The sequence below is a fragment of the Podarcis muralis genome, chromosome 8 (genome assembly GCF_964188315.1).
Source record: "Podarcis muralis chromosome 8, rPodMur119.hap1.1, whole genome shotgun sequence".
Lineage (NCBI taxonomy): Eukaryota > Metazoa > Chordata > Lepidosauria > Squamata > Lacertidae > Podarcis > Podarcis muralis.
Genome location: NC_135662.1, coordinates 88,781,771 through 88,809,071, shown reverse-complemented (window position 1 = coordinate 88,809,071; position 27,301 = coordinate 88,781,771). Strand labels below are relative to the sequence as shown.

Sequence of the window (27,301 nt, the reverse complement as noted above, 5' to 3'; positions counted from 1 at the left end):
GCAATAGCCTCCAGAAGATCAAAAGAGATTACGAGGCTCTGGGCAGGAAATTGAAGCAATTAAATGCACAAATTGTTATCTCATCTGTCCTCCCAGTTGAACGACGTGGCCCAGGGAGAGAGGGAAAAATAGTGGAAGTGAACAACTGGCTTCGCAAATGGTGCAAACAGGAACGGTTTGGATTCTTAGATCACGGAATGCAGTTTCTTGAAGATGGACTTCTGGCAAGCGATGGGCTGCACCTCACAACGGTTGGGAGGAATGTTTTTGCAAAAAATCTCAGAAACCTCATCAGGAGGGCTTTAAACTGACTAATGTGGGGGAGGGAGACAGTGCTCCTGAAGGTAGGAGTCTATCAATTGATGAAGATGATCATCCAAATGTCATAGACCGAATGGAGCAAAGAGCATGCAGACCTAGTGGTGGGAGGAGAAAATCCTTAAATAAGAGACACGGGGGAATGATTAATGGACTTCAATGTCTGTACACTAATGCGCAAAGCATGGGAAATAAACAAGATGAGCTTGAGCTCCTGGTACAGCAAACTAAATATGACATAATAGGAATCACTGAAACCTGGTGGGATAAATCCCACGATTGGAATGTAATAATGGAGGGATACAATCTATTTCAAAGAAACAGACCAGACAAGAAAGGAGGAGGAGTGGCGTTATATGTCAGGGATGTGTATACCTGTGAAGAGATCCAAGATTTAGAACTTCAAAGCGAAAGTGAGAGCATTTGGGTCAAAATTAAGGGAGAGAAGAATAACAGTGACCTCATTGTGGGAGTTTACTATAGATCCCCAAGCCAAACGGAGGACATAGATGATGCCTTCCTGGAACAGATGGCCAAGCATGCAAAAGGAAGGGAGATAGTAGTAATGGGGGACTTCAATTACCCGGATATTTGTTGGATGTCAAACTCAGCCAAGAGCATAAGGTCAAACAGATTCCTCACTGCCCTTGCAGACAACTTCATTGTCCAGAAAGTGGGAGAAGCAACAAGAGGAACAGCCATTTTAGATCTGGTCCTAACCAATGTTGATGACCTGGTTAGTGGGGTAGAAGTGGAAGGATCATTAGGCGCAAGTGATCATGCTCTTCTGAAGTTTACTATACAGCGGAAAGGAGCAGCCAAGCATACTAGGACTCAATTTCTCGACTTTAAGAAAGCCGACTTCATAAAGCTTAGGGAAGTGCTGGGTGAGATCCCATGGACAGTAATACTAAAAGGAAAGGGAGTTCAAGATGGCTGGGAGTTTGTTAAGAGGGAGATAGTAAAAGCACAACTTCAGGCAATACCAATGAGACGGAAACATGGAAGGTGCCTAAAGAAGCCAGGGTGGCTATCTAAAGAACTTTTAACTGAGTTAAGATTAAAAAAGGATGTGTACAAAAAATGGAAAAGGGGGGAAACCACCAAAGAGGAATTCAAACAAATAGCCAGCACGTGTAGACACAAAGTCAGAAAAGCTAAAGCACAAAATGAACTCAGGCTTGCTAGAGAGGTTAAAAGCAACAAAAAAGGCTTTTATGGGTATGTTCGTAGCAAAAGGAAGAACAAAGAAACCGTGGGGTCACTCAGAGGAGAAGATGGTGAAATGCAAACAGGGGACACAGAAAGGGCTGAACTCCTCAATGCCTTCTTTGCCTCAGTCTTCTCCGATAAAGAAAACAATGCCCGACCTGAAGAATTTGGAGCAAATGATTCAGCAGAGGAAACACAGCCCAGAATAACTAAGGAGATAGTACAAGAATACTTGGCTAGTCTAGATGTATTCAAGTCTCCAGGGCCAGATGAACTGCATCCAAGAGTATTAAAAGAACTGGCAGATGTGATTTCAGAACCACTGGCAGTCATCTTTGAGAATTCCTGGAGAACAGGCGAAGTCCCGGCAGACTGGAGGAGGGCAAATGTTGTCCCTATTTTCAAAAAGGGGAAAAGAGAGGACCCAAATAATTACCGCCCAGTCAGTCTGACATCAATACCAGGGAAGATTCTGGAGCAGATCATTAAGCAAACAGTCTGTGAGCACCTAGAAAGGAATGCTGTGATCACCAATAGTCAGCATGGATTTCTGAAAAATAAGTCATGTCAGACTAACCTGATCTCGTTTTTTGACAGAATTACAAGCCTGGTAGATGAAGGGAACGCAGTGGATGTAGTCTACCTTGATTTCAGCAAGGCATTTGACAAGGTGCCCCATGATATTCTTGTAAAGAAGCTGGTAAAATGCGGTCTTGACTATGCTACCACTCAGTGGATTTGTAACTGGCTGACTGACCGAACCCAAAGGGTGCTCATCAATGGTTCCTCTTCATCCTGGAGAAGAGTGACTAGTGGGGTGCCACAGGGTTCTGTCTTGGGCCCGGTCTTATTCAACATCTTTATCAACGACTTGGATGATGGACTCAAGGGCATCCTGATCAAATTTGCAGATGACACCAAACTGGGAGGGGTGGCTAACACCCCAGAGGACAGGATCACACTTCAAAACGACCTTGACAGATTAGAGAACTGGGCCAAAACAAACAAGATGAATTTTAACAGGGAGAAATGTAAAGTATTGCACTTGGGCAAAAAAAATGAGAGGCACAAATACAAGATGGGTGACACATGGCTTGAGATCAGTACATGTGAAAAGGATCTAGGAGTCTTGGTTGACCACAAACTTGACATGAGCCAACAGTGTGACGCGGCAGCTAAAAAAGCCAATGCAATTCTGGGCTGCATCAATAGGAGTATAGCATCTAGATCAAGGGAAGTAATAGTGCCACTGTATTCTGCTCTGGTCAGACCTCACCTGGAGTACTGTGTGCAGTTCTGGGCACCACAGTTCAAGAAGGACACTGACAAACTGGAACGTGTCCAGAGGAGGGCAACCAAAATGGTCAAAGGCCTGGAAATGATGCCTTATGAGGAACAGCTAAGGGAGCTGGGCATGTTTAGCCTGGAGAAGAGGAGGTTAAGGGGTGATATGATAGCCATGTTCAAATATATAAAAGGATGTCACATAGAGGAGGGAGAAAGGCTGTTTTCTGCTGCTCCAGAGAAGCGGACACGGAGCAATGGATCCAAACTACAAGAAAGAAGATTCCACCTAAACATTAGGAAGAACTTCCTGACAGTAAGAGCTGTTCGACAGTGGAATTTGCTGCCAAGGAGTGTGGTGGAGTCTCCTTCTTTGGAGGTCTTTAAGCAGAGGCTTGACAACCATATGTCAGGAGTGCTCTGATGGTGTTTCCTGCTTGGCAGGGGGTTGGACTCGATGGCCCTTGTGGTCTCTTCCAACTCTATGATTCTATGATTCTATGATTCTATGGGTTTGGGCTGGGTGTTCATCAGTATGCGGATGATACCCAGCTCTACCTCTCTTTTAAATCAGAACCAGTGAAGGCGGTGAAGGTCCTGTGTGAGGCAGTTGGAGGATGGATGGCAGCTAACAGATTGAGGTTGAATCCTGACAAGACAGAAGTACTGTTTTTGAGGGACAGGGGGTGAGTGGGTGGGGGGGACCAGTATACCTGAAGGAGCATCTCCATCCACATCATTCAGCCCAGACACTGAGGTCCAGCTCCAAGGGCCTTCTGGCAGTTCCCTCACTAAGAGAAGTGAGGTTACAAGGAACCAGGCAGAGGGCCTTCTCGGTAGTGGCACCCGGCCTGTGGAACACCCTCCCACCAGATGTCAAGGAAATAAACAACTATCTGACTTTTAGAAGAAAGCAGTCCTGTTTAGGGAAGTTTTTGATGTTTGATCTTTTATCGTGTTTTTAGTATTCTGTTGGGAGCCGCCCAGAGTAGCTGGGGAGAAAGCAAGGTGTAATTCACTAAAATTATTGTCCCAGTGGCATCTCTCTTACTTTATTCAAAGAATCAGCATGTCTTTGAAGATGAGAAAAATCTGTCCTCTTCCCTAGACACTGGGAGTATTGTTCCAGCTACTGCAACTGTGATATTCATCCACACTCTTACGCCTTCACCTTTTCCCATATGAATAAATGGCTGTCAGTGTTCCTGCCTTCACTGAAAATGATATTTTTGACAAAGCATGCATATTAACTGCAGATGCACACACACCCAAGGTCCTTGCAGTATACACACCCTCCTTCTGTCCCCTGCCTGGCTCGTCATGTCAGGAATTTCGGTAGTTCTTAATAAATATTATTCTTTATTTCAGTCTCGAATAGCTAGATGATGTTCCCATTACCCTGCCAGCATTGTCTCTCAGTCTCCCTTCCGCCACCACCCCGCCCCCAAGCTCAGCTGAATCCTTTCTTAATCAATTTAATCTGTAGTCCCTTACTCTCCTCTTTGTAGGGAGCCTGTTACATCATGGAATTAATTCATTGGGACTAACATCAATCAACAAACAGAAATGTCTTCTTTCAGATCTCAGCCTTTTATCTCTATTTTCAGTTTCACATGCTATTTTCTGAGAAGGCCGTTTTGGGGATTGGAAGAAGAGTAATCCCTAGCAGCATCTGAATATTTGCTTTGGCAGAGGAGGGCAAGAAGAGTGCAAAACTACCAGGTCAACAATACCACCCCCTGCTGGTGACCAATTTGCAATTGAATCTCAGACCAAGAAATGGATTCCACAAATAAATCATGCAGCAATCCGGAGTTGCTTTCACCGGATGGCAAAAAGGGGAAAAGCAATAATTCTGTATACAATACATTTAGATCTTAATATCTCAAACACTAAGGCCAAACAAAACAAGGTGATAGAGATCCATGACATAAGACCATAAGAAGAGCTGTGCCCATCTAGTCCAGCATTCTGTTCTCCCTGTTCTACAGATTCCTGTGGAAAACCTGCAAGTGTGAGCTGAGCAGAACAGCACTCTCCCTACATGTACTCCCCAGCAACCAGTATTCAGAACACACCACCACTAGTGGCCACTCATAACTTCATCTTCCATGAATGCATCTAATCCCCTTCTGGATATCCAGCTGCTGGCCACTACGTCTTATGTTTAACATAACATAACAATGTTATGCTTAACAATGCTGTGTGTGAAGAAGTACCTAAGTTCTTACAGATCTGTTCCAGTGTTGCTGAGACAGAAGTGCAAACTTGCTGGGAATGTTCGCTTGGGAGAGCACATCTTTGTCCTGCCACATGATGCCCAAAATATTCCTGATGCAGTGCACATGGAAGGCATTGAGGCGTCGCTTCTGGTGGGTGTAAGTTGCCCATGGCTCACATTCATAAAGACGTGTGCTCCATACACAAGCCTCATAGACCTTTAGCTTGGCATTGGTTGTTAGCATCCCTGTGGAGGCCCCTGGGCAGTCGAAATCTCACCCCCCTCCTCACAAATTATCTTCTAATACATTTTTTATTTTACCAACCAAAATTTTAACAAACCAAATCAATATTATTTTGATCCGTTGTTGCGGGGCCCCTAAAGTCCAGTGCCTACTCTGCCTATTTGGTAATCCAGCACTGTTAGCATCACATTCTTGGAGAAGCAAGCCACTCTTGTAACAGCCTTGCCAATATGCTTTTCCAGATCAGAATCAATGGAGAGATTGCTGGTTATGGTGGAGCCCGCCAAATGAATGTTTGGGATGCTGCAAGACAGATGTTGTCCAATTAGGGCACATTTACCTATGCACACTTACATCTGTGCAATATGCCAATATGCTTTTCCAGATCAGAATCAATGGAGAGATTGCTGGTTATGGTGGAGCCCGCCAAATGAATGTTTGGGATGCTGCAAGACAGATGTTGTCCAATTAGGGCACATTTACCTATGCACACTTACATCTGAGTAAGCCCTACTAAATCAAGTGAGATTGCACAGGACTGAACTGTAAGCTCTAGAACTACTAATGGTTTTTTAAAAAGACTCATAGGTACATTCTATCACTGCGTAGTGTGATACATCAACCAGAAATTCACAGCAACTTCCACACTTCCAAAGGTAAATTATGGAGTTTTCCAGGGAAGTTGCCACTGTGGAAAATGTATGATTTCCCAGGTCATAACATAACATGACTCGTTTGAATAAGCCACCTTAAAGGGCCTACAACTGTCTCTTAGGTACACTTCATCTACAACAATTATCCTACACCAGTACGTTGTGGCAGGAGATAGAGAGCACACATCCATGTAAACGATCCTGTGTGAAAACAGTACATGTTGGGAAACTGAAGCAATTTAGGAAAGAATGTCAAACTATATTATGTTGTGCCATTAACTTTTTAAAATTGTTTTTATTAAGATTTTTTTGGGTTACAGAAGTACATACATTGCCTGTATTTTCAGATCATAAAGTCTTTTCTATAGATCGGTTATATTTGATGTGAGACTTTAATGTTGTATACAGCCAACCTAGCAGTTCAAAAGTACATCAACCAGGGAGAAGAGTCGGTGGACCAGGGAGAAGAGTCGGTGGAAGAAGATTGGAAGAAATTTAAAGACTATCTACAGAAATATTGTAAAATTAATGAATGTTAGAATGATGTTGGATGAAAAGTTATGTGGTTTTCAGCTATAATGCTATAAGGAATATGAAAAAAAATGGACTATTAATAGACAAAAAATTAATGTTACATTATTTTAAGATTAAAGATTAGGCTAAACAAAGAGGGGAAGGATTTGCTGAACTAACAAATTGAACTGGAATACAAAAAGGGAGGTGTGAGGAGGTCCGGGAAATAAGCAAATGAAAGAAAGTGATGGAAAGATGGAATTGTTCTTTATCTATTTTTACTTTGTATTTTTCTTTTTTCTTTTTTTATTTTGTAAAATTCTAATAAATATCTTTTAAAAAACAAAAAAACAAAAGCACATCAAAGTACAAGTAGATAATTAGGTACCGCTCCGGCGGGCAGGTAAACGGCGCTTCCGTGCGCTGCTCTGGTTCGCCAGAAGCGGCTTAGTCATGCTGGCCACATGACCTGGAAAAACTGTCTGCGGACAAATGTCGGCTCCCTCAGCCAGTAAAGCGAGATGAGCGCCACAGCCCCAGAGCCATTCGCAACTGGATTTAACTGTCAGGGGTCCTTTACCTTTACCTTTTTACAGTATAAGGTTGGGGAGAAGGGGAGGAGAGAGGAGAGAGACGCGGGGTAGTAAACTTTCATTCTTTTACATAGTGTATGTGTGAGCTTTTTGTGTCAGCATCATGTTGGGTATGTTCTGTGATAGTGTGACCTGGGAGTTTGATGGGTGTTGGTGTGGGTGTGGCTGGAATGTGGTTTGTTTGGTTGTTGTTGTTGTTTTGCTTTTGTTGTTTTTAAGGGATGGCATCCAATTTCGTTGCACTTGTGCAATGTTGCACTTGTGTAATGACAATAAAGAATCTATTCTATTCTATTCTATTCTATTCTCTTTTTATTCATTTATTAGTTTTCAGCCTGGAGCATCATAGCTAGACACTGGAGAGACTTGTCAGGAGAGAACATGGACCACTGGTACCAAACTGTATGGGAAAGAGCCTTACTAGAAAAGCTAACCAACAAACTAAAACTAACACCGAGACAAATAAGAGAACACCTTCCCTCCAGTGTGGCTCCCCTTTATTACACACACAGTCCCACAAGACACCAACAAGAGCCCACCAACAGCATATGAATCAATATGCTAACTTGATCCAACAACCCCTTATCCCCCCCCCAAACAAAACTCACTGCAGTCAACTGAAGGTAACCAACCATGGCCTGCCCCCCCCCTTGTGACATTAACTTTTAAAGTCTTATTTTCTGCAACATCACATCACTGGGTGTGCTACTGATTTTTCGTTGAAGGATTCCCTTGCTTTCTTCCCAAAAGGATATGGTAACATAAATTAACTGCAACCTGGATGATTATTAGCCAATTTTCTAATAATCACCATCCAGGTAATGATCCAGGCTGCAGTTAACTTAAATGTTACTAAATTTGCAAATTTTCTAATAATCATCCAGGCTGCAGTCGGTGCTTTTTTCTTTCTTTCTGGGGGTATTCAGGGGTACGCAGTACTGACAACTCTTTATGTTGCTGTTTGTTAAAAGGTGTGGCACTGACTATAACAACTTCATGGCGAGTGCTGGCACCTATTTTTCTAGGAATAAAGCACTGGCTGCAGTTTTCTTATATATTAACAGATCCTTTTGAAAAGAAGGGTTGTACTGATAAATTTCATAACCACATTTGGAGAGTTAAGTCTGAAGAAATTGGTGGTTTCTCATATTTCTTTTAAGACTTCAAGTCACTGCACTTATAAAAAATGACGTCTGTAATCAGCTAAGTTTCACTCAGAGCAGACCCACTGAAATTAAGTTAGCCATGTTCATTAAACTCAAGGCTACCCTAAGTAGGAAAAGAAGTAAAATGAGAAAGTAATGGGGTCATCATGAGATTTCTCACCAAATACATTAAAGCGCACTATAAATGTAGATAGGATTACTGGATCTCCCCTGTTCAGTGTGGGATAGTTTTAAGATTAAATTGGGGGTGGAGGAAATACAGATGTTCAGCTCTGTGTTGTTCAGCAGGTTTGGCATGCAGTATATCCACATAATTCAGGACAGAGGTGCAGTAAGGTGAATTTTTTATGAAATGTGCATTATGCATACATACAAAAAGACTCATGAAATGCTTTAACAGTAGCAAATAATCTATGTGTAACTGACATTTCCTGCATCTAAAGTAAACAACAGAATTCTCTTAAAAAACAAACAAACCCAGAATAGGAAATAAAAATTTTCAGAATGTTTAACAGTTTAGGGGTCAGCAAACATTTTCAGCAGGGGGCCGGTCCACTGTCCCTCAGACCTCATGGGGGGCCGGACTATTTTTTTTTTGGGGGGGGGAGATGAACAAATTCCTATGCCCCACAAATAACCCAGAGATGCATTTTAAATGAAAGCACACATTCTACTCATGTAAAAACATACTGTCCACACATCGGATTTAGAAGGTGATTGGGCCAGATCCAGGCCCCGGGCCTTAGTTTGCCTGCCCATGGTTTAACTGTTTACCCAATAAACTCTCACCAGGACATGGGCGTAGCCAGGATTTTTATTAGAGGGGGCAGACTTTTTTGGGGGGCAGAACATATGTGATTGGTCAGATGGTTATGTATTTCTATTGTTTTACTTGATCTAGGGGAGCAGATCATGGTTCTCCTGACTCAAACTCAGTCCTCCAGTTAACTCCTGTCTGAATACTCTCCCAAACACTGTCTTCCTATCTAAGCTCAGAGACTCCTTTCTTGTAGTGGAAAAAACCAGGACCAGTTCTCTCCCTCCCTCCTGCTCTGTCTCAAACCATCTCCCGATGGATCTGAACACTCGCGCAGAAACTGCTCCTTTTATTCTCTTCCCCAAGTGCTGGCTCCGCCTCCTCTGGCTGCTGTCTTGGTGGCCAATCAGAGAGCGGCTCCAGCCCTCGGGGGGAATTCTGAGGCAGTGCGTCACCAGACTCTGGTGTCTGTCACACCATCTTTTAATCTAGTGAATTTTAGCTTCTCCAGCCGTTTACTAACTGAGAACTGCCCTACTATGTCCGCAACAGACCAATCGTTATCAGGTCACTTGCCTTCAGTTATTCTTATTATTAAATGCAGAGGAAGCCTTATCTAACTGGCAACATTGCATCACAGTCCGGTGGCAATCTGGAATGCTCTGCAGTGACAAACTCCCTAATGAAATACGAGGGGCCCTATCAGTGTTGCCCTTTTGCCAGCTGCTGAAGATACACCTGTTTTAGGCAAGCACTCACCTGAACTGAACTTCTGATTTACGTTTTAATTGTTTTCTAAATTGTTTTAGTTGCTAAGCTTTTTAATTTTTGGTCTCATTAAGGATGCTTTACGGCTCCAAGAGATTTGCTATTGTGTATTTTAATTATATATTGATTTTATAGCTGTAAACTACTTAGAAGGCTTTTTGGTATATAAGCAGTATATTATTTAATTAGCTTTTTAGTTATACTAACTAATTAGATCAGAGAATGTGGCAAAGTTTAAAACAGCTACTTTTCTATCAGCCTGTAACTTCATGTAAAGATGCCCTTCCTTTGCACTCAGGATGCACATACAGGACAGCTCTGGGTGACAGGAGACGGCGATGTGTCGCTCAGGCAACTGTGTGATGCTTCCTGTCCTTCTACATAGATCATGGAAGGAGGCTAACGAGAGCTCCTTGGATGGCAAAAGGCACACACTGCGCTCCAGAATGGTGATCCTTAGTGAAATGAACAAAGGACACAAGGACAGGATTATTAAAACACTAGAGTGCCAAAACAACTCAATTTTCTGCATGTTTTCTACGATATCATTTGTCTTGGGTCATACGTACTTGCATGCCTTGGTTGGCATAGCAATGTCAACATGACTTTTTGGAACTTCAAAATTGATTTGTTTATTCATGAGACGTTTGTTTTCTTCTGAACAGTCGGACTCATGAATTTCTTTTTAAAAGTCACATTTATATTCTGCATGCCCTTTCAACATACCTGCTGTTTTCAAACTTTGAAATCCCTGCAACAGTTGATTGCTCAGGAGGCAATGCACTGTTATGCAAAATGCATTCCCATTTTAAAAAATTATATTTTATACAGCAAGGGCAGGTGTAATAGATGGAAGTGGTGTACACTGGGCACATGAGCTCGCAATGGTCTCTTGTGGAGAATGCCGCCTGGCTATGAGCTCCTTTCGCATTAAAAACTCCCATTTTATTGTCAGATGCCTTATTTGACGCTTTCATCTGCGCTGCTTTAATTTTTTACCAAATGCTTTAAGCATCTACTATGCACAGTCCTAAAAAAAAAAAAATCCATTACGTAAAAGTTCTTTAAAGTCTTACAAAATGATGAACAAAACCAAGGTTTCCTGCACTATAACAGCACACGTGGTAATTTAGCATAACTCTGACATTATGTCATACTTAGACCTATTTGCCTTAAGGATACCCTTGCTCACTATTCAGAAAAGTGTCACAAAAATTGAGCCCATTTATGGCTCCTTCCTAGAAAGCTTAAATTAACCCAAGCAGCCAGAATTAGAACTTATCAGTGGTCCAGACCCCTTTTCAGACAGAGGTTTTCCCTTTATATACTGTATGCCCAATTCAGAAAAAAGAGCAATAATAAGAATAATGGAATGGAATATTAAGTTCTGGAGTAAGAACAAGCATATCTCAGAGATACTGTCAGTTCGGTTCCAGACGACTGCAATAAAATGAATATTGCAATAAAACAAGTCACACATTATTATTTTTTGGTTTCCTGGTGGATATAAAAGTTATGTTTACACAATGTCTATTAAATGTGAAATAGTATTATGTAAAAAAATTAAAATATCCCCAATGTACATGCCTTAATTAATGTGAGACAGAAACCCAAAGTGAACACATGCTGTTGGAAAAATGGTGTTGAGAGACTTGCTCGGCACAGGGTTGCCACAAACCTTCAATTTGTAAAAAGCACAACATCTGCAAAGCACAATAAAACAAGGTGTGCCTTTGCACAGGTAGACTGCTTGGTTGCATCATCAGTATACAATGAGTTATAAACCTGTGTTTTGCTATCATGAATCATTCCTAGTACAGCTAAAAGACTAACGGCATGTGAACCAGGAAGATACGCTTTCAAGTCTTGCCCTGATAAAAGTTACAATGTTTGTGAGTCCATAATGAGAGAAATCAGCCCTGAGTGCTCACTGGAAGGACAGATCGTGAAGCTGAGGCTCCAATACTTTGGCCACCTCATGAGAAGAGAAGACTTCCTGGAAAAGACCCTGATGTTGGGGAAGATGGAGGGCACAAGGAGAAGGGGACGACAGAGGGTGAGATGGTCGGACAGTGTTCTCGAAGCTACCAACATGAGTTTGACCAAACTGCGGGAGGCAGTGGAAGACAGGAGTGCCTGGCGTGCTCTAGTTCATGGGGTCACGAAGAGTCGGACACGACTAAACGACTAAACAACAAATAACAACGAGAGAATGAAAACTGGCGCAAACACACAACTTTAATCTGCAGTGTCTTCAGCTCTTCCAAGTTTTCCTCTGCTCTAGGATACCCACCTGGCTTTAAATATTTTTTTATTTTTTAAATGATTTTTTTGATACATCAGGACAACAACAACAAAACAGAAGAAGGGAAAAAACCAAAATACAGCAATAAAAAGATATTAGAAATTAAATAATAACAATAAAAGTTACAACCAACGAAACCTAAACATTTACACCACATGAATATAAATAGCATAAAATTTTGACTTCACTCTGATATCGGCTTTTAAAATTATTTTCAACTGTTTCCTTTGTGAATTATTATTATGATTGTCTCACATACATAACCTAAGAATCATAAATTTTCTTGCAGAAATTAATCAAAACAAGTCGAGGTTTTCACTTGGGGACACCATTTTATAAAGTAATCTTTACACTTTTCCCACTCCATTCTGAACTTTTGTTTATGTTGGTCTCTAATTACCTCTGTTGGGGCGCGGGTGGCGCTGTGGGTAAAACCTCAGCACCTAGGACTTGCTGATCGTATGGTCGGCGGTTCGAATCCCCGCGGCGGGGTGAGCTCCCATCTTTCGGTCCCAGCTCTTGCCCACCTAGCAGTTCGAAAGCACTCTTAAGTGCAAGTAGATAAATAGGTACCGCTTTATAGCGGGAAGGTAAACGGCGTTTCCGTGTGCTGCATTGGTGCTGGCTCGCCAGAGCAGCTTTGTCACGCTGGCCACGTGACCCGGAAGTGTCTTTGGACGGCGCCGGCTCACGGCCTCTAGAGCGAGATGAGCACGCAACCCTAGAGTCGGACGTGACTGGCCCGTACGGGCAGGGGTACCTTTACCTTTACCTAATTACCTCTGTTAGTTTAGCCAATTCAATGTAATCCAGCAATTTATTTTGCCATTCTTTTTTTGTTGGCATGTAATCCTTTTTCCAGTTCTTAGCAATTAAATCCCTTAGAGCACCTGTGGCATAGAGGAAAATTTTGTAATTTTCCTTTTGTATGTCTGTATCTGTTATTCCTAGAAGAAAGGCATCTATTTTTTTAGCAAAGTTATGTTTAAACATTTTCTTTAATTCATTATATACTATGTTCCAGAAGGCTTTGATCTCATCACAGGTTCACCATATATGCATAAATGTCCCTTCTGTTTTTCTACACCTCCAAGGCAGATTATTTTTTGTTTCATACATTCTAGCTATTTTTGAAGGTGTTAGATACCACCTGTAAAACATCTTGATTTGATTTTCCCTTAATGCCTCAGAAGCTGTAAACCTCCAGTTGTTTTTCCATAAGTTTTCCCATGCTGATAAATCTATGGGTTTCCCTATATCTATGTCCCACTTACCTCCTTAATCTACTCATCTTTGACCTCCCATTCCACTAGTAAGTCATATGTTTTAGAGATTATTTCTGTTTAGTTTTGTCATAGTGTTTTTTCTAGGTAGGACAGTTCTTTGACAAAAGCTTTTTCTTTATCTCTTCTAAACACTGCATGCAGTTCATGAAATTGTCCACCTGGCTTTAAATATTTGACTAAAAGCAGGTGGCAACATGAGCATCCTCAAATCAAGTAAAAAATATTTATTAAGAAGCTTACGAAGAACCACATTCACTTATTCAACAAAGCGGGTTCTCCTTCATGGTGGTGGGGGCAACCATGACATCCCCTGTTGCTGGGCGGGTTAGTATGAATGGCCACAAATTTGATAGGGCACCTCCAATTGTTGCTGGGGAGAATTTAATGTTGCAAAATTGTTTGATTGATGGGGGTGCTATTTATTCCCTGTGCGAAGCGCTGAGCTTCTTCTTTTTGCTGCGCACATCAGATTACCTGCCCACCCTCCCTTTATTTAGTGTTTGTTTGCGCTGCCCTTGCTATGCCTGTCATGGGGTCATCTGCTTTGGAGCAGCGGCCTGGTAGTAATTTTTACCATTTGGCTGATGCCATTTGGTTTTTTGCCTGCTGCGTAGCAAATCGTCACAACTTGTAAGTTGTGGTTAGGCATTGGTTAATTTTTTGGTTGGTGGAGGGGATGAGGTTGGCTGTGCCTGCCCCTCCAATGCTGCTGCTGCAAGGGAATTCCGTTAAAGGAATCCAGGGGCTCCCCATGCTCTTGTCCGAACCCCTGGCAAGGAGCTAGGGCCGAGAGCAAGAGCCCCTGGGAGCATTTGGGGAGAGGGGAGAGCCTGGCGTCCAGCTCTATTCTCTCCCCAAAAATGTTTACCCTTCCTTACTGACTTCCACAGGTTTGCAGTTGTCAGTTCTGTTCCTACCTCTATGTGGGAACAGATCGTTGCTAACCAATGCCTAAGCAACCACTAACATGCTGTAATTCAATAAAGTTGTGGCCAAAATTATGCCAAAAACCAAAACAAAAAATGTTGTGTGAACTGTGTCTTTATTTGGGGGTGTCCTGGGGGCTCGACACGCAACTAGATAAGTCAGGTCTGAAAACTTCACTGGATCAGTGGGATATCCTATGAGTGCACAGTGGGGCCAGTCCACTCATGAGGCAAGATAAGGTGACCGGGCGGCAGGATCCACATAGGCAGCAGATCTGGCCTCCAAGGAATGCATCACTTGCAGCTGTGGCGTGCTCTGTGGAGACTGGATCTGCTGCCTCTTGGCAAATAGCAGGTACTGTTGGTCTCCTCACACCCTTGTTCCTGATGAAGATCTTCACTCGTCCCTTCTTTTCTCTGGTGGTGGGGAGGGGTGCCATTTTGTCGCTCAGGTGCCAAAATGTCTTGGGCCAGCCCTAGTACAGAGTAAAGCCATGTGGACAGATAAAAGCCAGACAAATTTTTGTAACTGCAATTTCCAATATGCTACCTATAACCTTTTGAGTATAGCAGGGTATAAGAGGACAGAGTGGTCCATTATTTGCATGCTCTACAGCATCTCTAATCCCATTTTTTAAAAAAGCTGAATTGGATGAGGTCATTGCATCTCAGGATAACTAAATTTAGATGACATTGTGGCTTGCTCTCACACAGCCTTAGCCTTTTACAAATCCAATGTTTAAAATCTGACAGGGAATCCAGCAACATATAGAACTATTTTACATGCTGTACTTCAGTTTGGTATGCAGTGCAAGCTGTACAATATATATGTTGGCTTCCCCATTCGCATCGGTGTGGGAAGACTTCAGTTGATATAAGGTGCACTTCAAAGAGGCAATTTTTGTCAGATTTGCGGCAGAGAGAAACAGTTATACTTGTTGTCCTCGCCACCATAGTCCTGAAGCTGCTCAGGTTTCTCGGCAGCTGCTATTTAAATAACAAAATACATGCATTAACTGCATTAACACTGGGTTTGGGCCTCTGTGAAGTGGCAGCACTGCTGTATAGTGAGCTCCATGTGTGCATTTGAGTGTCAGCATGAACAAGACTCTCTTGAAGGCAAAGGGATGTGACTCACTTTTACATAACATCCTCAATCCAGAGAAGCATGAAGGTCTGGCTCAGTAACATAACCAGAGTGATGCAGCACACCAACACCAGGCACAAGGGGCTGTAGTGATTGAGAGCCAGTGTGGTGTAGTGGCTAGAGTGCAGGATAAGGATCTGGGAGACCAGGGTTCAAATCCCCACCTAACCTGCCATAGGTTGTGAGGATAAAATGGACAAGGGAAGAAGTGTCCCTCAGCTCCTTCAAATAAAGGTGGGATATAAATGTAATAATTCACAAACAAACAAAAATAAGATCTGGGGTGCACAAGACTGATCAGTGACTGGCGTTGACATTATAACAAAAGTTATTATTTTCATTGTGTAATAAATGTTTGTAAGAGTTTGCGAAAAATAAGACTGTCCTGGAAATTTCATTTTTTGCTTGTTTATGCAAAAAGCAAGGGGTGATGCACAATGTGTGGTTTACACTAGGAGCAGTTATGGTTAGTTACAATGCTGGTCTAGATCCAGTTCCACAGCAAGGTCATTTGCTCCTGATCTCTGGTTCCCATGACACACAGCATGCTCTGGAACCGCAAAGGAGTCGTAAATGTAAAAGATAAAAGGGAACTCGTTTAAGATCTGGAGAGTAAAGGATTTTGAATGATAAAGTGAAAACAAAGAAGCAACACTGAGAATTTAGAAGAATCCTGAAATCACCATCATTATGTTTGACAACAAATAAAATTATGTACAAGATGAGCTGCTGCACACACTCACAACGGAATACTGTTAAACAAATGGAAAGGAAAAGGGGAAATGGCAGTCATAAAGAAAAAGAAAAAATGCCAGTAAGCCGGGAGACAAAAAGGGAAGCGCCAGAAAGTTTATCTAGTTCAGCGTATTCTACTAACTAACAACCAGAATCCATTCAGTTCTAGTTGGAATTATGTCACTCTTCCAATGTTTCGCTATAAGTCTTCTCGCCGCAACAGTAGCGTATAGAAAAATTGTCCTTGCCTTTCTTGGAATATCTAAGCCTGGTATACCGAGTAGGAATGACTCTGGGTTTTTAAAAAAGGTTTATATTTAACATTTTTTTAAGTTCCAAGTCGATGAAAATATCAAAGAAAAGTCTAAACAAGAGTTTATTTCAAGCTAGGAACCCTTTAAAATATATTTAAAAACAGTTGCCATGATCTGAACACGGTTGTAGCATTTGAGTAACTTCTGTAAAGGGAAATGTACACGAGCTTTAATATCTTTTTAGTAATTAAGTAGTTAAGTTCATGCAACAAGTTTATTAAAATGGAAGAAATATGGAAAGGACGGGAAGTCATAGGTTGATGAAGAAAATTTAATGTCAGAGAGTTTGTAGCTTTTTTGTTGGTGTTAGTGTTGTGATGTTTGACAATTTTGATTTATGGATAATAATGAATGACTGTTTATGTTGTACAGATGTGTTGACGAACAATAAAGCAGAAAATAAACAGAAAAATGGAGGGAGTGTCCAAAGTTAACCTCTTATTAATGCAGAATATTCAACTTAACTACAAGGGAATTTAAGAGACAATTAGGTTTATGCAAACCTGTTACGATGCGGATTGTGGTGCAGCATCCTGATCAGAAAGCTTTGCTCCCACCTGAGCTTATTAATAAAAAGTGGCTAACTGCTATCTCTGATCCTGAACCAGGGAAGTGGAATTTCAACAGCATCACAGCTTAAACCAGCCGACCCGAACCTGGTGTCATTATGCTGCTTTGGACTGTAGCTCCCACAAGGCCAAGACAGCCCAGCCATGTTTTCTGGGGCTAATGGGATTTATAATAGAAAACATCTGGGGGGCTCCCAGTTGGAAAAGGCTAGCCTTCTCGGAAGTGGTGCCCTCCTTGTGAAACACCCTCCCATCCAATGTCAAGGGATAAAGAACTACACAACTTTTTGATGACATCTGAAGGCAGCCCTGTATAGGGAAGTTTTTAATGTTTGACATTTTATTATGTTTTATACGTGTTGGAAGTGACTCAGAGTGACTGGGGAAACCTAGCCAGATGGGCAGGGTAAGATGATGATGATGATGATGATGATGATGATCTCAAAATATCAAAGAGGCTACAGAAGTGCCCATGTTTCTTCAAGTAGAATCACAATTTGTTTTCAAGGGAACAGAAATCCAGGTTGATTGTAACCAATAGTCCCACTGACTTTATATATTCTGACATCTTGCTTAGCACACGGTCAGTGACTTTTATTCAGTCATTACTGAGGCAACTGCAACAATTGTGCACGGTTGCACAATGTGTCTTTTTCACAAGACAAGCACATAGCCATGATTTTAAGACTCCAGGGACAAAGACTCCTCTGCTTTCTTTGGCACATCTTGCCATCAATTAACCTCACTCGCTGCTAAAAGCGTGTTTCTTGCTTGCAGTTTGAATTTGTCCAGCTTTTATTTCCAAATGCTTTCCTTTGTTATCCAAAAATAGTTCTATCCCATCTGGGTACATGTATGCACAGCTTAAAAATAACCCTAACAAAAACATATTAGAATTCATTCATACAGGAAAAAGTACCCAAAAAAAATGAAAGTTAAGGCAAGTTAATGGCATCTGGGTGCCATGTAAACAGGTATATTTATGCATCAGTAAATGATCAGTGTTGGGGAAGTAGCATCTCAAGACCCACAAACAAAATAGACTCTAGTCCTGTCCCTAATATTAAAAACTTCTGAGTAGATAATACAAGCAAAATCAACAAGATTACTGGTTACCTTCAGCTGCAATAGTGATGTTGTTTTGCTATGTTAAATCTTTAGTTCTCCCAGAAGACATGGAAATGATAGTTCATCTACTCACTGCTACATGAATGGTTATAAATTTCAGATGTGGGGAGGACGGAACAATAACCCTCCATTTATTGATGAATGGCTTGGGAGGACGTGGGAAATGGAGGGGGGAACATGGCAAAGCTGACAAGAGAGGAAGATAGGAACAAAATGCATTTATAGAAAAACTGAGTGATTTCACATGATGCAACCCTATCCATTGCTCAGAGAAACTTGTTTGTTTTTTCTTTCCTTTTTATACATGTTTTTGATTACCAAGAAGGCACATTCAAAATGAGGTTTTAAAAGGAGGAATTTGTCTTGTTGGTCACTATTTAAAGCTATGGAAGATAACTGATTTGCTTATTCCAGTGCTTAATAATAATAATGATGATGATGATGACGACTGGTTTTTACAATTCAGACAAAACGAGCACAAGAAGTCAAGAATGAAGCACAAGCCTCATTTTTTCCCATCACTTGAAACAGAAATATTGAGGTACATTGTTTAGCTGTTGGTAGTTTAAAAATGTTTGTTCATTTAATTTAATTTAAATTGTTGTGTACTAGATGGCTCGAGCACAATTTTATGGAAAGGTGATGGGCACCTGTCATGAATACTTTAGCTGAGATTCCTGCATTGCAGGGGGTTGGACCAGATGACCCTCAGTGTCCCTTCCAACTCCACAATTCTATGATTCTGTAACAATTTAAAATAAATATTTGTATGTAGATTTATTTCAGAAGCAGAGGAACAGGAACAGAACCAGCAACCGTTAGCAATGCCATCCCTCCTTTGTCATGCCTCAGCTTAAGAATATCTAACGGAGAATAACTCACACTGAAAGCTTTGTGTTGCCAAGTTCCTGCCTGCCCGAGTATAATCTTCGTGACATTACAGCGAATGAGCATAATGTGTGTGCTGTGCACATGCCTGACTCAGGGAGAAGAGGGAGCCTCGGCGCAGGAAGCCCAGCTTCACCATTCCCGACAAGCTAGCATCCGTATTTCAGACACCATTATCAGACTACTTAAGGCTGACAGCCATCGTCACACCAATCCTGCTGCTGTAATTTCCTCACTCAGTTACTTGCTGAAGGATCTGCACACTTCCTCGCCACAGCTAAAAAGTGCTTTTTTGTGGTTCTAACACACCAAAGATTCCCTGAGCAGAAGGACATCCAGAATTTTTAGCGATGTTGTGCAACCAATTCCTCTATCTTTGCCAGTGGTCCTGCAACTTGTTTACAAAGTCAGCCGAGGACAGCAGATCCTGGGGGTTGATGGCAGATTTCGGGACAGATGATGAGAAAGAGGCTACTGTTGACATTAGGTAGCACAACAACAAGGGTCTGACTTTCTCCTTTGGTCTTCCAGCAAGCACTGCAGCTCCACCTTCCAGCCTTCTGCCGTAGACCTTCCCCTTGTCTGTGACACACACGCTCGCTGCCTTGATACCAAATGGTTGCAGCTTCAGGGGCAAATAGCAACCCAGGGAATTGATATCCAGTGAGGAAATGGCATGAGGGGAAGGGTTTAATCCGACTTCCCACTCCACGCCACAGTCCTAAATCTGATTTGAACTCTCATCTGTGGCTACTGTTAGCTAGGGTTGCCATATTTCAAAAAGTGAAAATCCAGACACAAATGTTGTTGGGCTGTGTTGTTCTGCGCTTGCTCTGTAGTTTTGTTATTGGTTTGTTTTGTGGGTTTCTTATCATTCATATATACAGGGAGATAAATTTGTTGTGTTTTTGCAATCCACTCTGGGGCCATTTGATGAAGTGTGGGATAGGTTTTAATGGGTGGCAGAGGATATATTAATTGTAATTTATCCTTCCAGGTGCCCATGTACATGTGCTAAACAGAGTTTTAAAATCCCATCCTTGGCAGCAAAAATTTAAAGCATAGGAATTAGGCTGCAGAGCCTCCTTTTGAGCAAGCTGGCTTTCCCCTTGCTTAACAAAGAATCAGGCAACAACTTGTAAAGTAAGTTTAAAAATGAAATTTACTTACTTGACAATCATGCTTTGGTTGACAGCAACAGTAGAAGTAAAAACTACGCAGGCTTACATCATAGTATAACCACTTTCAGGCATGTGCCTGAAGCTGCAGCAAGCAAAGGCATGTCTGCATTCAACACTGGTCAAAGGAAAAGGAAGCACTATATACTCCTCCCACTCCAGGAGAGGAGGGGAAATGACATCACACAGAGTCCTCTCTACCAATTGTATTTCTATGGTCTGAGTGGGGTTTTCATTTTTAGAAACAAAGGTGCTGGTACTCACCATGAAGTTGCTACAATAAGTGTCACACTTGGGGGGAAAGGTGCCGGTACTGTGTGCCCTTGAGTAACCCCAGAAAACAGCGCTGGGTTTGACAATATGCCTTTCAGCATGCTAACTAGCAAGAATATACATTTGTTAGGTTTGGCTGCTAATCTCCCACAAAAGAAAAAGTAAATAAAGGATAATCCTAAACACAGGATGCAGAGATCTCGCATCATGCCTAGTGTCACATCTAGTTTGACCCTAAGTGCCGTAAGAATAATTTGCCTTTGTTAAGAATTATAGGGGTTAAGACAGATGTAACAAATACCAAATGTGGTAGAGGCATTTCTGTAACACCCTCAAAACCTCCCCAAACAATGGCAAGTTCTCTGTCCTAGAGTGAGATTTTGAGAGGATGTGTGTGGAATCTGTAGGTTGGCAGCATACTTGTGGCTGAATTGGGGCAAAGGCAGCAGTCATATTTTGGTATGTCTGTAACCCAAATTGCAAGGCTGAATTCAAGCCACTGAACCCTATTGTGGCTGCTGCATCTATCTTCACCCTTAGAACTGTGTGGGAATTCTCTGTCTAATATTCCTACTACATTATATGTTCATCATCATCTCTGGTCTTGCTGTGCTTGTGGCACAAAGAGTGACCCTCCCGCTGCTCCTTACACAGGACTCTCATAACTGTCTGAGAGCAATTCAGGATGTGGGATCCCAGATGAACCCCAATATGCTCTATTCACAGCTGGCCTACTTTCAGGTGAAGCTGACCGTGGCTCCAAACATACATGAAAACTGGCAAGTGATTTAAGCTGAACATAATTACAGGTGAGGAAGCTGGATGAACTCGCTGCTTTCAGATCAGTGCTGCAGCTCCACTTAAGCAAGGCTGCAGCTGCTGCGGAGAAGAAGAACTGGCAAAAAGCAAAATCATTTCCAGCAATCTGCAACAAATCACATAGGGAAGGATCACACAGAAGTCCCACTCTAGCTTTTTGCCATTTATAAATCAAACAGTGTCAAAATCCAATGTCTTCAATAAAACTGGAGGACAGATGTGGCATGGGCTTAATTATTCCACCAAAAAGTCTCCATTTTCCTCTTCTAGACTAAAGAGATTTCACAGCCCTTTGAATTGGAAACCTGGGACGGTGCTGAAACTACTCACCCATTTTCACCAGTTACAAAAGTTTTGCCCAGTTTTTGTTTTGGGAAGAGGGAAGGTGCCTTCTATGCCTCCTTCCAGCAACACCTGCAGCCCAGCTGGTGCCAAATATATTGCTCTACTTTCCTTTGGACCACATCAGTGAGGCTGAAGGGGGTCCTGTGGTCTGGGCAGTCCAGGACCTCCATACACACTGCCCTGGCTTTTGCCCCGGAGAGGTCACTTCAGTGCGGCTAACGTGGCAAAAAACAACATGGAAGGCTCCAGTTATAAGTTACTGGTCTCTGCAGCACAGCAGGTGCTATGATTCTCCAGAGATTTGACATCACCCCCAGAGGCACACACTATTGTCTCTTGAGACAAACGGATGCCAGCAATATACTTTCTTGTATGCAATTTTCCATAATATAATGCATTTTTGTATGCTATTTTCATTAATACGTGCATTTTGATGTATACTTCACCCTGGTCAGGTTTCCGGATCCCAGGCCTGGGCTACACTGGGGTCTGTTTTGACAGACAGAAGGGATTGATCTGACATTTCTGCTACCATTTTGTCAGTGAGCCTCCACTGTTGCGGTTCCTCTCTTTTCAGTCTCAGGAAGCATTGATAGTTCCTAAAGGATGTGTGGTGGGGTATCTATGTGATGGCATATTCTGCCCTGAATATGTCAGTGCCCAGCTGGGTCAGTCATTCCATGGAACCCCCAGAGCAGCACAGATTCCACCAAACTAACAGACAACACAATCTAAACAGGGTTGCTACTCCCTGACCTTCTTAATCGCAAGTATGGAAAATCAGTTACATGTTGTAGGTCAAGCAATTTTCATCAATCAACTCCCTCAGAAAGACATTAGGGCTCCACTTTACACAGTCAATGTGCCACAGATTCTAGCTGAAAAAGAAATTGCATTGCTGGACCAGGGGTGGAGGTGTTGTGGCTAGGCGCAAGGGCAGCTTCCTCACACGCCTCAGCCCAGGAGAGCGGGCAGCAACGCTGCCGCCCACTCTCCTCTCTCTGCCCCGGGTCAGGCTTGATCCATGGATGGCGCTGCAGCTGGTGGCGTCTGGCCATGCGAGGAAGCTGTCTTTGCAGCTCCCTCATGCGCTGGAGCCAGGCTCTGATGAGGGAGCCCGGCGTGGAGGCGACTGGTCGCACCCCCTAAAAAAAAATGTGCCTGGGACCACGGCCCCCCAGGCCCCCCACGCTACACCACTGCATAAAATGAAACATTAATTTAAAGTTGAGCTTTTTAAAGAAAGAATACATCATCAGAACAGTCACTCCTTTGAAAAAGATAATCCTGCCTCTACAAAGAAAACAGCAAGAGAGACTGTAAATGTTAATTATAGGGATGAGTTTACAAACAAAACTCCCACTGCCTTATGGGAGATTATTGTTGGCAAAACTATGCTTTCACAATTATTTAATTCAGCAAATATTTACACACATTATTTTGGGGTTAAAGAAAAGGAACAAGATTTGTTCCTGATTCACAGAGTCAGAAGACTACGGCTATTTCAGCTTTCAATCAATCTCATGGTTTTCTACACTAGTTTTGTAATCATTCATTATCTTAAAATACAGAGGAGGAGCCTTGATGAGTGTTGTAGAAGACCTCACACAATATGATGGCAAGAAGGCTGACACTTGGATGCCTTTAATAACTGAATAGTAAAGGTTTCTTCTTTCCCATCATGTTTTGTTTCCAGACCAGTACCCTTCCTCACTCCCTTTCCACAATTAGTGAGAGGCAGAACTAAAAAAGAGGTTCCACACAGCACTTAATCTAGCAATGCCCTTGCCCTTGACCAAGATCCTTCGGTTCTCTTTACTCATTAGTCCCATCCATTCCAGGTCCCTTCAACATTCATCAAATGCTGGCGGGCTGCAGGTTCATCCTGTTTTATTGTTTCCTGTTGAGCTCGGCTGGGGATTTACTGACTATTAGCTTGTTAATTGCTCCTTGAATAGCTTCTCTTAATTTAGGGTTGTCGTATTTTGAAAAGCAAAAAAGAGGACATATTTGCTAACTTCTACAATGTTCTTAACTTTCAACATAAAATCATCATCATCATCATCATCATCATCATCATCTGGGCCAACTCAGCGTTAACTCAACCTCCAGAAATTTCTTCCAATATCTCAGCTCCCTTAGATTTCAAGGTCTTAGTTCTGCAGCCTTTTCAAGTGGACACAGCATTTATAAAAACAATATCCACTATCATCCTTTAACCATATTCCTCCTAGTAATGTCATAAACATACACTTATGATTATCCCATTTATCCTTTGTGACTCTGCACTGATGCTGTGTTACATAACTTAACTCTAAAGCTCCCACCCCTTGATCACATTCCTCTTAGCTAGTGCTCTCCCCCTCAAAAAAAAAAAAATAAGGTGCTGGTGCTCACTGTCTATAAATGGTTGGAAGAGGGACAGCCGAGTGGGGAAAGGGGAGGCGCTCTGCACATGCTCAGGGAAAGAGGCAGCAGGGCTCCAGGTCCTGGCAGAGCCTCGTGCCTCATTCCCCAGTCGGCCTCTGCCAGGGTTCAAGAGCCCTCCTGTTTCAGGCTCCGGGATGCTGGCAGTGCCTCGTTCCCCATGCCCAGGACACGCTTGCCCAGCTTGGGGAATGAGACATCAGGCTTGGTCAGGATCCTGGTGTCTGCCGCCTCCTTCCATACACAGAGAGATTTTGCCATGAGGACATTTCCCCAAAAGTGTTTCCCACCCAAACCTATATTCCAAGATAGTTAACCCTCCCTCTGACAGGACTGCATTATGCACCTTCCCATCGCTCTTATAACCACTGAAAAAGACACAGACAACGGAAGACGGCAACCTTGGATTCAAGAAACATCATGGGCAGCTGCACCTTCTAGCATGGGGTGAAAATCTTATTCTTAGGGGTAAAGTGTTAGCTGCAGCATACCAGTGGTAAGAGACAGAACAAGCCACCCCCTCTCTCAAACACACACGCCAACCACATCCATTCACAAATGCAGTGCAACTGATCTGCTGAACTTCTGCCTGGCATGTAGCCCTTAAAGAACCTTTGAGGCGGGGGTGGGGAGGGGAGGCTGCAGTCTTAGACAGGTTTCCTTGGGAATGTGCCCTACGCTGACTCCAACGAGACCTGCTTCCCAGCAAACATAGGTGTTGGCTACATGCCACAAATCAGACTGGATGCATGGAGCAGACTGCCTCACAATCTTCCCTGAGGAGGAACAGAGCACACATGTGCTCTCACTGCCTCCGCCAGCTTCCCACCTTCTGCAAGAGCAGCAAGTTAAGCGCCACCAGAAACAGCTGGTGTGCTGACCCCATCAACCAAGGTGAGGGCTGGGCAGCAACAGGGGGCTCTGCTTCCACTCTGTGCTCCTGTCGATCGCTTGGCCTTTGCTGCCCTGGGCACACACAGCCGCTCTGCCAAGGCCAAGGAGGAAGTGAGCAGGCAGGCAGAGAGGAGAGGAGCAGAGCATGCTCGCAGGCTGCTGGCTGCACTAGCCTCTGCCTTGGCCCTCACTTTTGTTCTTGCACACCCTCCGTTGCTGAGGGGGCAAAGGCAGGACCACATGGGCAGCACGGCTGGGGCGCCACAAACTGAAGCACTGCCACCTCCGCCAGGAGATGAGTGCCCCCCGTTGCCACCTCCTGCTCCTGCTCCGCCACCTGGGAGCACCACTGCTGCCCTGACCAGCCCTCAGGCCACCACCAGCAAAATGGTGAACCACGTGGGCTTCGCAAACAGAAACCCCAGGATATTTCGGTGATTCCCCCCGCCCCCAAGATGGCGATTTCACCCTTGAAATCCCAGACAAGGCAATCTTTAGGGCGACAATCAAGTGCTCTTCTCAAGTCCCATTCATTTTTCTGGGAGTCTGAGTTGGAGAACTCCTCATCAAAGAAAGGCAGAATATAAAGTTCAGGCAAAACAAACATGACTCATGATCATTGTAGGAAAAACAGCAACAGAACCTTAGGTTTTATGCATAAGAAGGACTTCAACAATTCTCTGCAGCAAAGATACTGTAAATGGGTCTCAGTTTTCATTAAGGTGAAAGAGAAATAAATCCATTAAAAAAGAAGAATCAGAAGTAGCTTTGAAAAACAAGAATAGGAATTACTATTAATCATGCCCTCTCCTCAAACTCTATTTAAATTGCATCTTCAAACTGCAGTGCCCATATCACATTTTCAGATCATAATAAGAGAACAGCACCCGTGCAATAATATCAACATATTTCCAGTTTAAAAACCATTGCACTCCACATTCATATATATCAACTATGATACAGCTGCAACACCTGAAATTCTACTAGTCTTATCCTCTTGAGTTCAAATTGAGAGGGATTTATTCATGCTCCAAATAAATCCAAGACCTATGTGATTATAAAGCTAAAAAGGAACAAAAATGCATGAGAGTCGTGTGTCTGCAATTCTAGAGCTCTACTGCTTGGCAAACCAGCTGTAAGCATGTGAGGGGCAGGAGAAAGCTGATCCTACCTGGTTCAGTGCAGTTTTTGTGATTTGGATGCTCTGTCTCTTCAGGGTTATCTGTAACATTCTCCTCCACTTCCAGCAGTAGCCGTCGCCCAATCCACTTGTCACTAGTTTCCAAAGCAGTGTTCAGAACATCATAACCTACAGAGGGAAAAGTACCACGGTAAATGTAAGAGTGAGGAACACAACTGAACAGAGTATCACATTAATTCAACGAAGCGGGCAATAAGTTGCACCACTGTGCTCTGCTTTTACTTACATAGTGCAAGGATAAAAGTAGGTAGAGGGTGGCATGAAGGTGGCATGAAGGGGTGATCAGTGTAGACCTATGGCACCTTTCCTACAGTGACCTCACACGTTACCACACTTATTAATCTAGATTTTATATCCTTCTGTTACAAAAGTTAGTTTTTTCAGCAATGTGGGATCTCCTATGCATAGTAACTGTACATTGTGCTGGCAGTAAGGACTGGAGACAGGTGTTAGAACTGAGAAGGTGTCATGGAGCTTTCTATATCCAAAACATGAGCCTGCCCCAGTACAGGCATGCTGCATTACTGGTGGGATTGCCCTTTTGGTATTTGGACAGAGGTTGAACTCTGGCAACATTCAGTTCCTCTTTAAACATGTACATTCTCTCCCAGGAAAGCTGCTGGTGCAATAATGCCAATATGGTTCCTAGTTAAGAATATTGGGGATAGGACAAGCAGAGGTGTAAAAAATTGGTGGTGAGGGAGGTCCATATGTTGATATCTGTGATAAGGTTAGCATGATGTGGCGAGTTTCCATATTGCCCAAGTAGGCTGGCAGACTCGGAGGTGGGCTCAAAAAGAGATGTGAGTCACAGAAACAGCACAGGGTGGGATGAGGACTAAGCAAAACAACTGAGCCAGCCCCTAAAAGAGACAAAATAATTGCGCAAATTGCGATGGCTGAAACGTACAAGGGCATCTAGTTGGGGAAACTAACAAAAATTGACAGGGAATCATACCTAATTTGAAACAAGTCAATACCACTCATCTGGCCTTTGCTCAACCAAAGACCTTTTGAACGCCCCCCCCCCCCCCCCGGAAACCCATCATTGAATTATAGCATTGGAAGGGACCTCAAGGGCAATCTAGTCCAACCCCCTGCAATGCAGGAATCTCAGCCATAGCATCCATGACAGAT

At 42.8% G+C, this 27,301-nt stretch overlaps 1 protein-coding gene across 4 annotated transcripts in view; it reads right to left on the bottom strand.

The window, feature by feature from the left end:
• SLC24A3 (solute carrier family 24 member 3) overlaps nucleotides 1–27,301 on the bottom strand; it is a 165,328-nt gene that overhangs the window by 109,494 nt on the left and 28,533 nt on the right. For all 4 annotated transcript variants that reach the window (XM_077933542.1, XM_077933543.1, XM_077933541.1 and 1 more), the window contains exon 2: nucleotides 26,135–26,272. In XM_077933542.1, the coding sequence (XP_077789668.1) occupies nucleotides 26,135–26,272 (138 nt within the window). The remainder of the gene's footprint in view (nucleotides 1–26,134; nucleotides 26,273–27,301) is intronic.